The sequence below is a fragment of the Sinocyclocheilus rhinocerous genome, unplaced genomic scaffold (genome assembly GCF_001515625.1).
Source record: "Sinocyclocheilus rhinocerous isolate Xijiao unplaced genomic scaffold, SAMN03320098_v1.1 scaffold889, whole genome shotgun sequence".
Classification (NCBI taxonomy): Eukaryota; Metazoa; Chordata; class Actinopteri; order Cypriniformes; family Cyprinidae; genus Sinocyclocheilus; species Sinocyclocheilus rhinocerous.
Genome location: NW_015638024.1, coordinates 350,847 through 365,962, shown reverse-complemented (window position 1 = coordinate 365,962; position 15,116 = coordinate 350,847). Strand labels below are relative to the sequence as shown.

At 36.3% G+C, this 15,116-nt stretch overlaps 2 protein-coding genes across 3 annotated transcripts in view; one reads left to right on the top strand and one right to left on the bottom strand.

Moving 5' to 3' along the window:
* Window positions 1–15,116, bottom strand: part of LOC107749415 (immunoglobulin superfamily member 21-like) — a 244,427-nt gene that overhangs the window by 121,961 nt on the left and 107,350 nt on the right. The gene's annotated exons all lie outside the window — the stretch shown is intronic.
* On the top strand, window positions 10,527–13,266 carry LOC107749416 (dolichyldiphosphatase 1-like). Its single transcript, XM_016564560.1, has 6 exons — window positions 10,527–10,648; window positions 10,760–10,844; window positions 12,015–12,114; window positions 12,636–12,734; window positions 12,818–12,946; window positions 13,043–13,266. Exons 1-6 carry the CDS (start codon window positions 10,577–10,579, stop codon window positions 13,134–13,136), a joined length of 579 nt encoding a protein of 192 aa, XP_016420046.1. The 5' UTR covers window positions 10,527–10,576; the 3' UTR covers window positions 13,137–13,266.

Genomic DNA, 15,116 nt, shown 5'->3' with positions numbered 1-15,116 from the left:
AATACATTTTGTGCATTTTTAATCCATTTTAATCCAGTTTATGTTTTGTTTATGCATTTTATTAAAATACACTTAGCAAAATAAAAACTATAAGCAAAATGCATAATATTAAATATTGAAACAAAATTCACAAAATACAAAAATTGTATGCTTTTTCATGTATTTTATAAATGTTTATGCACTTTATTGATTAAATAAACTTTTTTATATATTTTAAGAACAACTAAATACATTAAAATGCATAAAATATATAAACAAATATAAATATATACATTTTATATTATGTATGTTGTGGCTTAAATATACATTATGCATTTTGTAAAGTTTATATTTTTGTTTATACATTAACAACAGAAATACATGAACTTAAGAAAATGAATGACCAAATACACAAAAAAAATTTATAAACTTAACAAAACTGTATAAACAATGCATAATAAAAAAATGCATATAAAATTATAAAAATGCCAAATAATATAACAAACATACTTAATACACAACAAAACAGTAGTCAACAGTATAGTCCAGAGAGATGGTATGGATCAGCATGTCTGCAATTTACAAGTCCAAATAGAATGAGAGTGGAAGAACAACAGTCCAAACAAGCAGTTCCTGCTGGAGCAAACTGGAGCAAACAAAAATGACAAAAAAAGAGACACAAATAAACAAAACCACAGATACTTCCAAGTCGACTGGAAGCAAATACACACACACACACACACACACACACACACACACACACACAAAGAAATAGTTTGATATGCAACCAGACACATCCAAACACTTTGCTGAGGACATATAAAAGCCAAAACAAACACAGACAAAGGCATTTGTTGGGGTTCAGCACCCTGCTCAGCATGCCATAATTGTTTGCATCCAATCGTGCTTTTAAAATATTATTGAAAGCTTTTTTAGTGATGGCATGAATGTGTTTTTTTCATTATCGGAAGCATGACTAACATCATCACAGCGAGTGATGGGTAGAATTAATATTGCTCCGAGCCCACGGGGACAGCGCTGCCCTCGCATCTCCAGACGCCTTTGAGCTTGGTGGACTCAGAGGTCAGCGTCTCATTTTACACCAACAAAAATCTATTACAAAACCCATCTTTCCGCACAAAGAGTTATACACAGAAGAGGAGAGAGAGGTTTCTTTAATTGTTTTTCCTCTGCCACACAGCTGACCCAAATAGCTGTGGTCCGTACCATAAAGATAAGCGCAGGACGAGAAGTAGCAGCCATTGATATAGCTCAAAACTTCAGGCCACTGGAGAATGGAGAGTCAGAAAGGGCAAGGGAGAGACGCTTCATTTCGACAGTAATGACCATGTTCCAGGATTGATTCACAGCTGTCAAAATCACTTAGAGTTACCACAATTTGCTTCAGATGTGAAAAGAACCAGTTATCCCCACATGACCACAAAGTTGCTAAAGTGATGTTTTTTTTTTGTGGGCTGACAGATTGTTTTCTGTACTTGCCCTCAGGCCATCCAAAATGTAGATGAGTTTGTTTCTTCATGGGAACAGAATTGGGGAATTTTAGCATTACATCACTTGCTCACCAATGGATCCTCTGCAGTAAATGGGTGGCATCAGAATAAGAGTCCAAACAGCTGATAAAAACATTGCAATAATCCACAAGTAATCCACATTCTGGCCAAAATACCATTTGGAATGGAGTCGTGTGGATTACTGCAATGTTTTCATCAGTTGTTTGGGCTCTCATTCTGACAGCACCCATTCACTGTAGATGATTCACCGGTGAGCAAGTGATGTAATGATAAAGCTTTCTCTAAATCTGTTCTTATAAAGAAACAAACTCACCCACATCTTGGATGGCATGAGGGTGAGTACATTTTCATCTAATTGTTTCATTTTTCGGCAATCTATCCCTTTAAATTGCTACATTTCCTCCTCTTAATGTGGCCTTGTTCCTTTGGCTAAATGGAGATCTCCCCTTATGCTGTATTTTTTCCTACTTATTCAACATGCTGTTCCCTGCTGAAATCTGTTGGAAAAATGTGTTTCAGAGCACAGTGTGGTGGCCATGTAAACCCCTTTCTAAAATCAACTCAGGGTGCACTTCTCTACAATCAGCCCTCTCCGAGCTGTTGGCTCTTTCAAATGGCAAAGGCCACACCGCTGAACCTTTCAGACGTACATCAAGTCCAGCCAGTTTGTTCAGGGTGCTTCAAAAAAGAGGAATAGAAATTCTTACAGAGGGTTTACAGTGGTGGAACATTTGATTCTTCTGAAGAAAGACATAGGCACTGTCTCTCCCTAAACTGCAGTATGACAAAGCCCCCCAAAAAAAAAAAGCACTCAAGGTGAATTGGACTTTTTTTCTGAAAACATCTCCGCCTTTTCCCATATTCCTGAAGAAAACATGCTTTTGGCAGAGGGCTATGACAAAGTCAGCCCGATAATGAAAATCTCATTCCTATTCTAATGCAAATGTCACAATCAGCCTTTGATCCACTCCTTATCGCTCAGTAAACACGGCCTTGTTTGATCATTCTGTGATAGCAAGATGGATTTAGAAAATCTGTTTTGAGACCAACGGTGCCCGCAGTGTCATAAAAGCAGAGGGATTTTTACAAGTGTCCTACAACGGTTTCAATGTCTTTATATGGAATGTTGCTCAAAAACGTCCTATTCTTGGATCTGGTAACTGATGTCTAATGACAGACAATAAAACTACATTAAAACTATGCAGTTTCAAAACACCTGGCTTTAGCAAACCAGCAACCATTCAACTTGAAATTATAAAAAAGGGAAACATTTCGGAATTTTTTTTTTTGAAAATACTGTGATTTGTCCAGATTTTCCAGATAATATTTATTTGATAAAATGTGGCTTTAGTATATTACAAATAAATAAAAAGCTGTGATAATAATATACATTTCTTGAGCACCAAATCTACATATTAGAATGATTTCTGAAGGATCATGTGACACTGAAGACTGGAGTAATGGCTGCTGAAAATTCAGCTTTGCATCACAGGAATAAATTACATTTTAAAATATAATAAAATAGAAAACAGTCATTTGAAATTGTAATAACAATATTTCACAATATTACTCATCAAATTTGGGTGTCCTTAATTCCCAGGCTTAAAAAAACAGTCAACAAATTGATCTTAAAAACTAGCTTTTTTAGGGTGCATTTACTTACACTCTACACTTATACTGCTTACACTCAAAAAATGAGTCTTGAAATGCGTTTTAAAAACTTGTACTATTTTTAACTTGTCAGTCTGCTAAATAAAGAATAATAATAATAACAATAAATAAAGTAACATTTATTACAATTTAAAAAAAATAAATGAATTATCAAAAAGTGTCCAACACTACAACTATTTAACAAATTATAGCTTTGTTGAATGTGTAAACAGTATTCTATTAGCATACTCTATTATACACACTTGACATAATGAAAACAGTCAATGCATAATGAAATGCAGTGCCTCTCAACAAATGCATGTTGCACTTTGCATGTTGCTCCACTTTTGCACACAAACCATCAAATGTAATTTCCTTTGGAAAAACAACTCTGGTTTAAATGCAAAATGCAGACCATCCTGTCAATGCCAATGTAATTTAATGGGACATAGCTTCAGAGAGGAATATTAAACAATCTAAGCTTGAAATCCAACTCGAAATATTGTAGCAAACTCTGGTTTGTTTGATTTTCTAATTAATTTCTTTATTTTCACACCATCTACAAGGCTCGAAATTGCGACCATTTTGGTCGCATATGCTCCCGAAATTTAATCTGTGCGGCCTCAAAATATATTTGGGAGCATTCGTGCGAGTGCATATAATTGTTGTCGTGCGACCTGTTTTAATTTCTCTAGCAGTGACTGAGAGATTGACAGCTAATATTAACCAATACAAAATCTGCATTAAAGTTAAGAATGTAAGGATAAAATCTGTTAATATATAATTTGTAGTTGTGGTGCTCCTAAATTTTTGGTGAGTGCTCCTAAATTTTTGCTGGTGCTCCTAACTTTTTGAAGTTGGGAGCACCAGTGCTACCAAGTAAAAAAGTTAATTTCGAGCCCTGATCTATTCCACAAAAAGCACAGTACATCTAATGAACGAAGGTAGAGGCCTTTAAAAACTAATTGGGAAGAAATTTTAGCATTTAGTTGTTGTTTTTTTCAGAGATAACACAATCTCAGTGGCAGTAATTTTCTAAGCCAAATCGGTCTTTTAGGGGCTCATTAGACAGAAACATTACATTTAGAGCATAATTTGCACTGGAGAGTTTTCTTGTGTGGATTTATGCTAGACATAAAGAAGTAAGAATGAAATAAAGAATAGAGAATCTTTGTTCTTTATTTTTACATCTGAATATTGATTTAAAGCTTTTCAGAGTCACATTCAGCGTAAATATCAGAGGACATCAAACAATTACGTGGACCATTTGTTTGATTATCATTATATGCTATATTACCCTCATAAGCCTGAGTTACTTGCCAATGATTTGCAACTTGTGCAACATCCAGACTATTAAACCCTTGTTAACTGAGAAAAACCACATGCTTCCTGTCATTTCATAGGTCATCTCACCTCAGCGCCTTAATCTGAGGCTTTAATGAAATCGAAAACCCTAATAATCACATTGTTTTCACAGCCTTCACCTCAGACAGCCTACACAGCATAAAGCACCACCTTCAGAAAGCAATCTAGAGTCGTGGGAGGGTAAAAATATCCAGAAAACAATATTTTTAGCTCCGCTGTGCAACTCTCGGCGAAGACTAAAGAGTTTTTTTTCCCACCGAGGAGAAAATTTGCATGACACAATTACACAAGGGCTTCCAAAATAGCAGAAAGAGTGGCACGTGGGAGCCCCACAGGAGTACACCAAGTACAGGAAGTGAGAACGCACAGACTCCAGCCAACATTTCTGTTACTATAGCAACCAAGTGCAGGAATCCTCAATCCAGGAATCGGAATGCGGTGCCTCACAGGTTTAATGTTAAGAAACCGTTTTGTTATTCAGTCTGAGATCACCTCTGGGTCAAGAAGTCTTCTGCGGTTGACAGTACATATAGCACCAACAAACAAACAAGAGCAGTTGAGGTAACATTCCGTTATGGTGGTCCGAAAGACAGGCGTGTTAATCTGCACACTCCTCCACTCCTTAAAGCTGCATTATCTTGCCAAGAGCAAAGTAATTTGCATACTGTAATGGTGTGCTTCAGTGTCAATAGTGGTAATGGGATTTGCGGAGACGTGGGCTACAAACTAAGCTGGGAAACAACCAAAGTGTCCGGAATATTAAAGCTGAGTGGGAGCCAGAACTCCGAGGATGTGCACATGAGAGTTAAAGGTTGACCTTACTTTGGAAAACAAAAATGAGCTTTCTGAGATGTTGCCTGATGATATCCATAGCTCTTCAACGAAGGCTCACCTTGAAAACGCATTCTGTTGATGACTCGGCAATATCAGACACTTTCCAACCACTATGTCGTTGAAGCCTGTTACTTATTTAAACTACACTACAGGTCAAAAGTTTGGAATAAGGTTTTTTAATGTTTTTGAAACAAAATTATTAAGCAGTAAACACTGTTTCCAACATTGATAATAAGACCATTATTAATAATTGATGACGATAATTCACCAAATGAGCATATTATAATGATTTCTGAAGGATCATGTGACAATGAAGACTGGAGTAATGGCTGCTGAAAATTCAGCTTTAATAAATGCAGTCTAGGTGAGCATAAGAGACTACTTTGTAAAACATTTAAAAAAACTAATACCAAACCTTCTAACCAGTAGTGTATATTGAGAAGTTGTTTGATCTAGTTGACAAACTAACAAAAAAAAAAAAGAAGCTATTACTTATCCATAGTCTCTTTAATCTGCACATCACATCGCAGCAAACCTTTCAGTGTGATATAAAGGCATAAGGCATTGATCTACATGCGTCCTGAGGGCAAATCAGTGTTAAACACCCTCTATCGGGAGCAAAGCGCTGCCCAACATGTGTAAACTTGCACTTTGGTACAGAGTAATGAGCAAGAGAGGGTTAATCTGGTGAGATCATAGGTAATTCAGTGGCACTCAACAGGCAGTCAGGGCGGAAACAAGCGTTAGAAGCCGTCACCGTGGAGCTGCCCGGTGGGACAGGGCCTAGGGTATCTCTTCATTAGAATGACATAATCAGTACAAGCACAACGTGAGATGAACTGCCAGGCATTTCATTGAGGAAAATTGTCCATGGGCCTTCCCAGGATTTCGAGCTCTCGCCCAGCTCCATGGGCATAATATAAAATAGCGGCAAAGCAATTTCTGTGTCTATATTTAGCATCACCCATGTTGCATCATCAAGGCATCAGAGGTTTGTCTGTAGGTTTATGAAAGCATATTCCAATGGTCTTACTGGGAAACAGGGACATACATGTGTTAATTAAAGCCTTTTGCAATATTGCACTTACTCTGGATGCTTTTATGCATTTGGATTACTATTTGCATTAATACTTTAACTTCTAAAGATACAGTGAGTGTGGTATAGGCGGGCTCCTTCTTGACTTTCTACGTATGTGCACAAGAACATTATAAACCTGAGGGAATCTATTTAAATGAGAAAAAAAAAAGATTTTTTTTTTTTTGCTGACATCACAGAGCACTTGAACCCATTAACACACTGTAATACTACAGTACAATTTAAAAGAGAACTGCTCTCAATTTGTCCACATTTTTAACAAGTTTTTTTTATTCCATCCTTAAAAAAAAAAAGAATACAGGTTTCAATATATAATCACTGATCGTTTTCCTGTATATTACAAGGGTACTTTTGCAAATAAATAAATACATGGATATGAAATACTGATTTATTTCATTATCTTTCTTGCAAATTAGCTTAAAGCTATCTCAAAGAAAAATACTCCATTAAAATGTAGGTGTATATTGCATAGTAACAAGACAAACTCTAAAGCAATATTACAATATTAGTGTATTTATAATTATTCATCTGCAATCCAATTTGCCCTTCTCTATTTTAAAGCAATAGTTAACCCAACAATGAAAATTCTGTCATCATTTACTCACTCTCAAATTGTTCTAAACCTGTATGAATTTGCTTCAGCTGTTGAAAACCAAAGAAGATATTTTGAAGAATGTTGGTAACCAAACAGTTGACAGTAGCCATTGACTTAAATAGCATTTTTCCATATGGAAGTCAGTGGCTACTGTAAACTGTTTGGCTGCCAAAATGTATAAATTACCAGAATGAGTGGTAATTACCAGTGCTATTTTAGTATTATTTATGGTCCATACTATTATAATATTTATTAATATTATTTTTTTTCAGTTTTACTTTCTTTTTTTAATGGTTTTACTTAAATTTTTCATCTAATATTTTATTTCAGATTTATTTAAATTAATGAAAATTATTTTAATCGTTTTAGTCAAAAATAAAAACACTGGCATTTGTTCAAAATGATCTGATCACTGTACAGCGACCAGCCAATTAGAATAAAGTATTCAATAGAGCCGTGTAATAATAAGTAGCCTATATTTTAAAGGGGTCATATGATGCGATTTACTCAAATATCAACATTGGCTACCAGAAATCGCTTACTCTGCCTTTAAGGCTGGTCACACTGCTGGAACAAACACCAACATTCTAAACATTCTACAACAGTCTGTTACATAAATAATTTTTTGCATTTCCACAACAAACACCATATTCCAACAATTATTAGGTTTTGTTGGAGCAGTGTGAACTAGCTTTCATTCATCACATATTATGCATGTAAAATGTCAGTGGATATTGAAATGCACACTCCACTCAAAACTTGATTTGCTGTTGTCATGGACCTGAAGAAGAGGCAGCTATTAAGACGAAAACGAATCCTCCAATCAGGCAACAAGCCTCAATTTGGCAAGAGTGCTTTCTGGCAGCGCTAGTTAAAGAGCCTCTCCATAGCAATATCCTTTATCTGAGCAGCAGAGGAAGCCCCTTTGCTTGACAGAGAATCTTAAAGGAGAAATCGGACTATGGTGTGCATTACAAAACCTTCAAACAGGACCTGTCAAGATAACAGCATCCCCGTAATGAACAACCCACAGCTGCGATCTTTTATTCAAACAGCCTCTGTGTCACTCGCCAGAGCTGTTGATTAGATATTGTAAATCCCAAAGGTGGATATCAAGCAGAGTTACATTTCGAACACAAGCGAAAACTGAGAAGTCGACAGTTTAGTCAAATAAAAGCCTGAGATTAAAGAAACTTTGGCAGCCAATTGCAGATAATTGATTTATAATGTATTAGGCTGTGTGATGATCAGAAGTCATAGGAGACAGCGGGTTGGTCCATATTACCACCTTGCGGGTTTTGATCAGACGCCAGTCGGTGATTTTGACAGCTCTGCTGCAGAGGCGCTTCCCTTAAATTGTGGTTGTCAGTGTGCAAATAGACATTTCTTCTCAGCAGCTAAGCCAATCAGAAGTGCGTGCTCTGCATCCTTTCATTATCACTCTCATGTGTTCTGCTGCAAAAAAGGCCAGTGCTTTTTGCTATTTCCACAGGCACAGAACTCTAAGAGGATATGAGATGAGACTTTGAATATTTTCATTAAATATATTCTCAATCATTAATAAACCTTTTTTTTTTCTGTCAACAAAACCACAGAAGTTAACTTTCATCTGTGCAATAAACAACCAATCATGCAGGGAAGAGACCTTGTACCAACAAACAAGCTTCCTGGAACCTGAACTGATGCAGTGGGACTGTCTAACCATTCAGTATGATGTATGAGACTATAGCTAATATGTAAAGTGCTATTAATCTCTTTTTGTTCTGTCTGGAAAGGTCAGCGTTTGCAAAGACAAGTCTGGAGACAGTAGATGTGTCGCATTTGTGAACAGAAGGTTGAATCAAAGACAGTGTTTTGCTCTAGATATGGCCTCAACCATCTGTCTGTACACAGTTTTTGACTGTTTGTATATATATACAGTGGTGGTAATGGCCAAAATTCACTGGGGGGACTCTAGCTTGGGGCGGGGGGTAATTTTAATAATGGTAATTTTAGATTACCTTTCAGATGTATTTAATTATAAAACCCTTTATAATCTGTAATAACATTAAAGGGGTCATATGATGTTGCTAAAAATAACATTATTTAGTGTAATAAAATGTGTTTATGTGGTTTAAGGCTCAAAAAACACATTATTTTCCACATACTGTACATTATTGTTTCTCCTCTATGCCCCGCCTTTCTGAAACGCGTCGATTTTTACAAAACTCATCGGTCTGAAAAGCGAGGTGTGCTCTGATTGGCCAGCTATCCAGTGCGTTAAAACTTGTGTTTGAATCATCAGTGGCAAATTCTTTAAATATGAAAACGTACTTACAGTCGTTGAGTCAGAACAGCCGGCATTGTAGTCTACTCTACCAGGATCAGGAAACAGTCCTCCATAAAATGCGCTGCACACATCTGAATATTTGGGTTGAACTGTTCTGGAACAGTGTTGTAAATACAACTTAACCACTGATTTCTAGTTGTGTCCTCTTTTGGAAGGCCAAACAAAGTAGTTTTGCTTTCGCAACGAAACACAAGGCGGGCTAAAGTAAGCGGAGGCCGGAGGCCTAGAGTGAGCGGAGGCAGGTGGGCTTGAGAACGGCGCGGCCGGTGGATTCAACGAAGGAGCGTCCGGCGGGCTTGCGGCAACCACATGTGATGACCCCGGGCTGGACTCCGCTTCGTCCACGGTGAAAGCCGATCCGGCGATCCACAGCGCGAAGTTGAAGTATTTCCTCAGCGACCAGCACGGAACAGCTCCAGGCATGACGAAGCGGATATCGTCCTCTTCTGGAAGGCCAAACAAAGCAGTTTCGCTTTCACAACAAAACACACAGCACCTTCACGACATGGCGGCGGCAACAACAATACTACAGCGAGAATAAAAGTTACGCCTTCTTTCTTTGCGTGAACATTTGGGCGGCGTCATGCAAATCTTCCCACATAGTGAGGTAAATATGTGGGGGCGTTTTCGAACGAGCCGTTTTAGGTAGGTGTGGCTGACTCTTAACTTTTATAAAGAATATATCTTTGGATTTGAGACTTTAGTCTTTGCAACTTTACAGATCTTCTTTATGCACCAAGAGCTTGTAACACTCCAAAGAGAAAGGAAAAAATAAAATCGCATCATATGACCCCTTTAAAAAAATAGATGGGGTGAATTTTTATTTCGTGCCAACTTTAATAGTGTTTCCACTATTTTAACGCATAATTAAGAGTTTAGGGAAGTGAACAGCTCTGAGTCGAATGTCCCAGGTTGTTAGTAATTAAAGTCATTTTGGCATGGCGTGAATGCACAATTTAATTCGCTTGAGTAGTGTCCATTTATCATCTCAGAAATAAAAATTTTAATCCAAGTTTGTCTAAATATGTCTGACTTTGGCAGTTTGGTTTAATGAGTCGTTTTTGCAATTGCATAGCACAGAGTAGCCGTTCTGAACAGAGCCCTAGTTTGTTTTGACAGGCTCTAAATTCTCTAAATTACTCAGTTTTACTCTGTTTGTTTGTCCAGGTGATCTGACGGGGCAGGTATTGGCCTGCATGAGCCTGTTGCCCATCGCAATCCTCGTCGGATTTGTCACTCTGATCGTCTTTAAGCGAGAGCTACATACGGTGAGTCACGTGACGTCACACACCAGCAGGTTATAGGGTCAAATCCCAAACCGCATGCTACCTTGTGCTTATTGCGTTTTTCATCCCTTGTGTGCATTCTCTCTCTCTCAGATCTCTTTCTTTGGGGGGTTGATCATGAACGAGGGGCTAAACTGGCTGCTCAAACACATTCTACAGGAGCCTCGGCCGTGTGGAGGTAAGTGTCGTCATCGGCGTGTAGTTTGTTTAAACGAATGGCCATTAAAAACTCTAACTATTAGTATATTTGAAAGAGTATCAGAGTTTAGTTTGAGGCTGTGTTTCTGTGTGTAGACTGCTGTGAGTTTTTCCGCCAAAAAACGCATGTAAAAACAAAACAAACAGTGCTTTATTGATTTACATGTTGGCCAGACGGTCTGAGTAGGCGGTTCTTGGCCAGAATATTCTGGACCAGACTTCATGCCAGTAGACACAATACTGGCAATATCAGACTGTGCGCAAAAAACAAAATGGGTAGTTCATGAACCAACCCTGGGGCTTGACCTGCAACCTGTCAGTAACCAGCCCAGACCGTTAACCTTTATGCTGCAGTGCCATTCAGTGAGGTTTAGTGAGATCTATTATATTTCTTACTAATATTTTGAATTAAAATTAATTTTTATATTTCCTGTTTTTACTTGAATTTTAGTTAAAGTTTTAGTAATTTTGTTGTGTGTTTTTGTGATTTTTATTCGTTTTTCTTTTTCATAGTTTTTTAATGACATTTTATTTATTAGTTTTAGTTTATTTAGTTATGGTTTAGTACTTCAAGTTGAACTATATGAACATTAAAAATGCTGCCTTGGCAACTACACTGGAAAAAAAAATGGTGTGGAAATAATTGCAAGTAAATAACACAAGCAAGAAACAACAAGTAACACTGATTTAAATGTGAAATTTTGAAGTCGAAAAATATATATTTTTTTTTACTCACTTCAATAGTCTTTATTTACAACTTTGAAAATTAATTGTTACAGTGTAGTTGAATAAATAATTTTTGTAATTTATTTTAATTTTAAAATATGTATTTTATTTTATTTCAGTTTTTCATTTTCAATTTTATTTTATTTTTATTCTTTTTTTTTTGTTGTCAAGCAGCAAAATTAATTTTTAATGGTTTTACTTTCCGTTTTAGTTCATGATAATAACCCTGGACCGTGACTGAGTTTCTTGCAGCCATTCTCATTTTTTGTCTCACTAAAAAAAAGCAGATCTTAGTTTGGTGGGATGGTTGACTCTAACTCTTCATTACTTCACAAGTTTATAACTAGTACCTGACTAGTCAATTGCTTGTGCACATCCCTAATATTTAGTGAATTTACTGAATCGTGTGGTGTTTCGTTAACAGGAGGTCACAGCTCAGTCACGACAGAGTACGGGATGCCTTCCAGTCACTCGCAGTTCATCTGGTTTTTTGTTGTATACTTTTTTCTTTTTCTTTATTTAAGGTAAGACTTTCTCATTTTTATTTATAACATTATACTAAAGTTAAACAGAACAGAATTGACTAGAAAAGATAATTTTTCGCTGCACTTAGTTGTGTTCTAATACCATTTACTTGGAAAAACTACTCAAAAAAACATAACTTTATTTATATTAATATATTTATACACTAACTTTCAAAAGTTTGGGATCAGCAGGAAAGAAGTCTCTTCTGCTCACCAAGGCTGCCTTTATTTGATCAAAAATACCATAAAAATAGCAAAATTGTGAAATATTATTGCAATTTAAAATGTTTTTATATATAGTAAAATTTAATTTATTCCTGTGATCGAAGCTGAATTTTCAGCATCATTACTGCAGTCTTCAGTGTCACATGATCTTCAGAAATCATTCTAATATGTTGATTTGCTGCTCAAGAAACATTTCTGATTATTATCAATGTTGAAAACATGTTTTAGTTTCTTTGTTGAATAAAAAGTTGAAAAGAACAGCATTTAATCATTCATTTTAATCAAATTGATTCCAGAATGCATCAGACGAACAATGCCAGGTGTGTTGAATTGTTATGGCGGCATATACTGTCCATCATTCTACTGGCCGTGGCTCTGTTCGTTTCATACAGCAGGTAATGTGGGCTTTTTCTTTAAGCGAGTGCAGTAGTTCAGTCTTACTGTATTTCTGATGCATTGCTCATGTTTGTCCTCATAGAGTCTACCTCCTGTACCACACCTGGAGTCAGGTGATTTATGGGGGTGTGGCCGGGATGGTGATGGGAGTGGTTTGGTTTTTTATCACCCAAGAGGTGCTGACGCCGCTCTTTCCCAAGATAGCAGCCTGGTAATGATGCAAGCTCATGCACTGTTGTTCATATGCCAAGTCGTTTATATACAGAGAGCTCTGTTTCATGATCTGGGTTTCTCTTTCTCGTCTCAGGCCGATCTCAGAGTTTTTTCTGGTGAGAGATACAAGTCTCATTCCCAACATCCTGTGGTTTGAATACACAGTAACCAGATCAGAAGCCAGGTAAACTCACCCACGAGTCTTCTGGAGTATTTTTATAGTGATTTTATGTTACTTTTATGTCCTTTTTGTAACTGAGCAGCCCTAGTACACATTGACTTTCATTGCATTTATGTTTGCATTTTACGCATTTGCCAGACTCTTATCCACAGTTTTATTCATTGCATTCAAGGCACATACTTTATCAGTAAACTTTATCATGGCAAGCAAACCCAATGTTTGAGCTACAGGAAAGCAAACATTTCTGGCTTTTTCTATGAAAAGGGTACAAAATAAAACTTGAAAGTCTTAAAAATAAAGTTATTTACAGGACGTGTGCATAACCTTCAAAACAAACAAAATGTGAAACTGAATGTTGTATGAGTTTGCTTGATTTTTTTTCTTCTCCAATCATTTTGCATGAGGTTTGCAATTCTTGGGACTAATTTGGGATGTCTAAAAACAGTTTAGCTAGCTATAAACAAAAAAAAAAAGAAATGTTTTTAGTGAAATACTGAAATAAAATATTTACAAAAACTCTTATTATAATTTAAAATATAATATTATGTTTATAAAAATATACATAAGTGTTTTATATATATATATATATATATATATATATATATATATCTGTCTGTGTGTGTGTGTAGACAGACAGACAGACAGACAGATAGATAGATAGATTAAAAAACTTTTTTTTACTGACCACGGCTGAGTAACTTTTCATTTCCAGAACTCTATAACTTCCAAAACATTTTATGTAATAAGACTCAAATCTGATGTCAATATTTATTTTTATAAGGTTATATGCAAAATTTAAATCTGCTTTCATTTTCGTGGCTCTACTGATGGTTTTGACACAACTGAACTTGCCAAGAGAAATGTCCTGTATTATTTTAGTATGATTTATATACTATTTATATACTATTAGAATATGTATAATATTTTTAATTAGCTTATATTTTTAATTTTTCTGTTTTCATTTAGTTTGTTTTAGCAAATGTTTTGTTCTTTTGTCATTTTTATTTATTTATCTATTTTTTAAAATACTTTTATACTTTAAATACTATTTAGCTTTTATTTATATTTATTTTAGTTTTAGTAATTTTAGTGCTTTTTGCATTTTTTTAAGGCAAGGTATTCCTCTAATATTTATATTTTATTTTATTTCAGCTTTATTTCAAATAACGAAAAAGTTTAATATTTTTTGTTTTGGTTAATAATAACACTGGAAATGTCTAATAGGCTAAAAGAGTACAGCGAATATAAGTCAGAATAATTAGTCAATATTATTAATGTAATTTTTAATGGTTTGTCCCAATGGTTAGACTTAACGAAATTCCTCTCTTGTGAGACAGCATTTGAATTACAGTTTAGTGCATTTTGCTTCCTGTCATTTCCATTCAACATCCTGTATGGGATGGCCAAGTAAATCCAAATTCCAACATGAATGGTAAATGAAGCCTTAAATTCTTTTTTTGCATGCAGTTAACAGAGTTTTACAGTTTTAAGTGCACACAGGCCTTAAATGTATCATTTCTAAAAAGGAAGTGTATCCTGTACAGTATGTGAGTTGGCAGTCAGATGTTACAGGCAGATGCTGCTCTCCTCGACCGGACGTTAGGAAGTCTTATAGAACATGTCTGTCACAATCCCTGAAGCCCTTTCAGCAGGACCAAATAAAATGACTACGACTGAGAGTCATGGCTCTAGAGGGATGCAGAGCGAAAGAGAACAAGAATAGTGAGAGTGTTGTGAGGAGGGGTGCAGGAGACCCTCGCAGTGACAGAAGCGGGTTGAGAATTGGCAGATTCACCTGGTTGTCGGGGCTGATGCTCTCTCCAGCATCCTGCCAATGAGCACCAGATGTGCTGCATGGGACGCAACAACCATGATATATTTCTCACAGCTGACAGCCTATTCCCTCTGAAGCCAAACCCCCCAGCACCCAAGCCCACTCACGAGAGGCGTGGACAGCACACACACACACACACACACACACAGATGT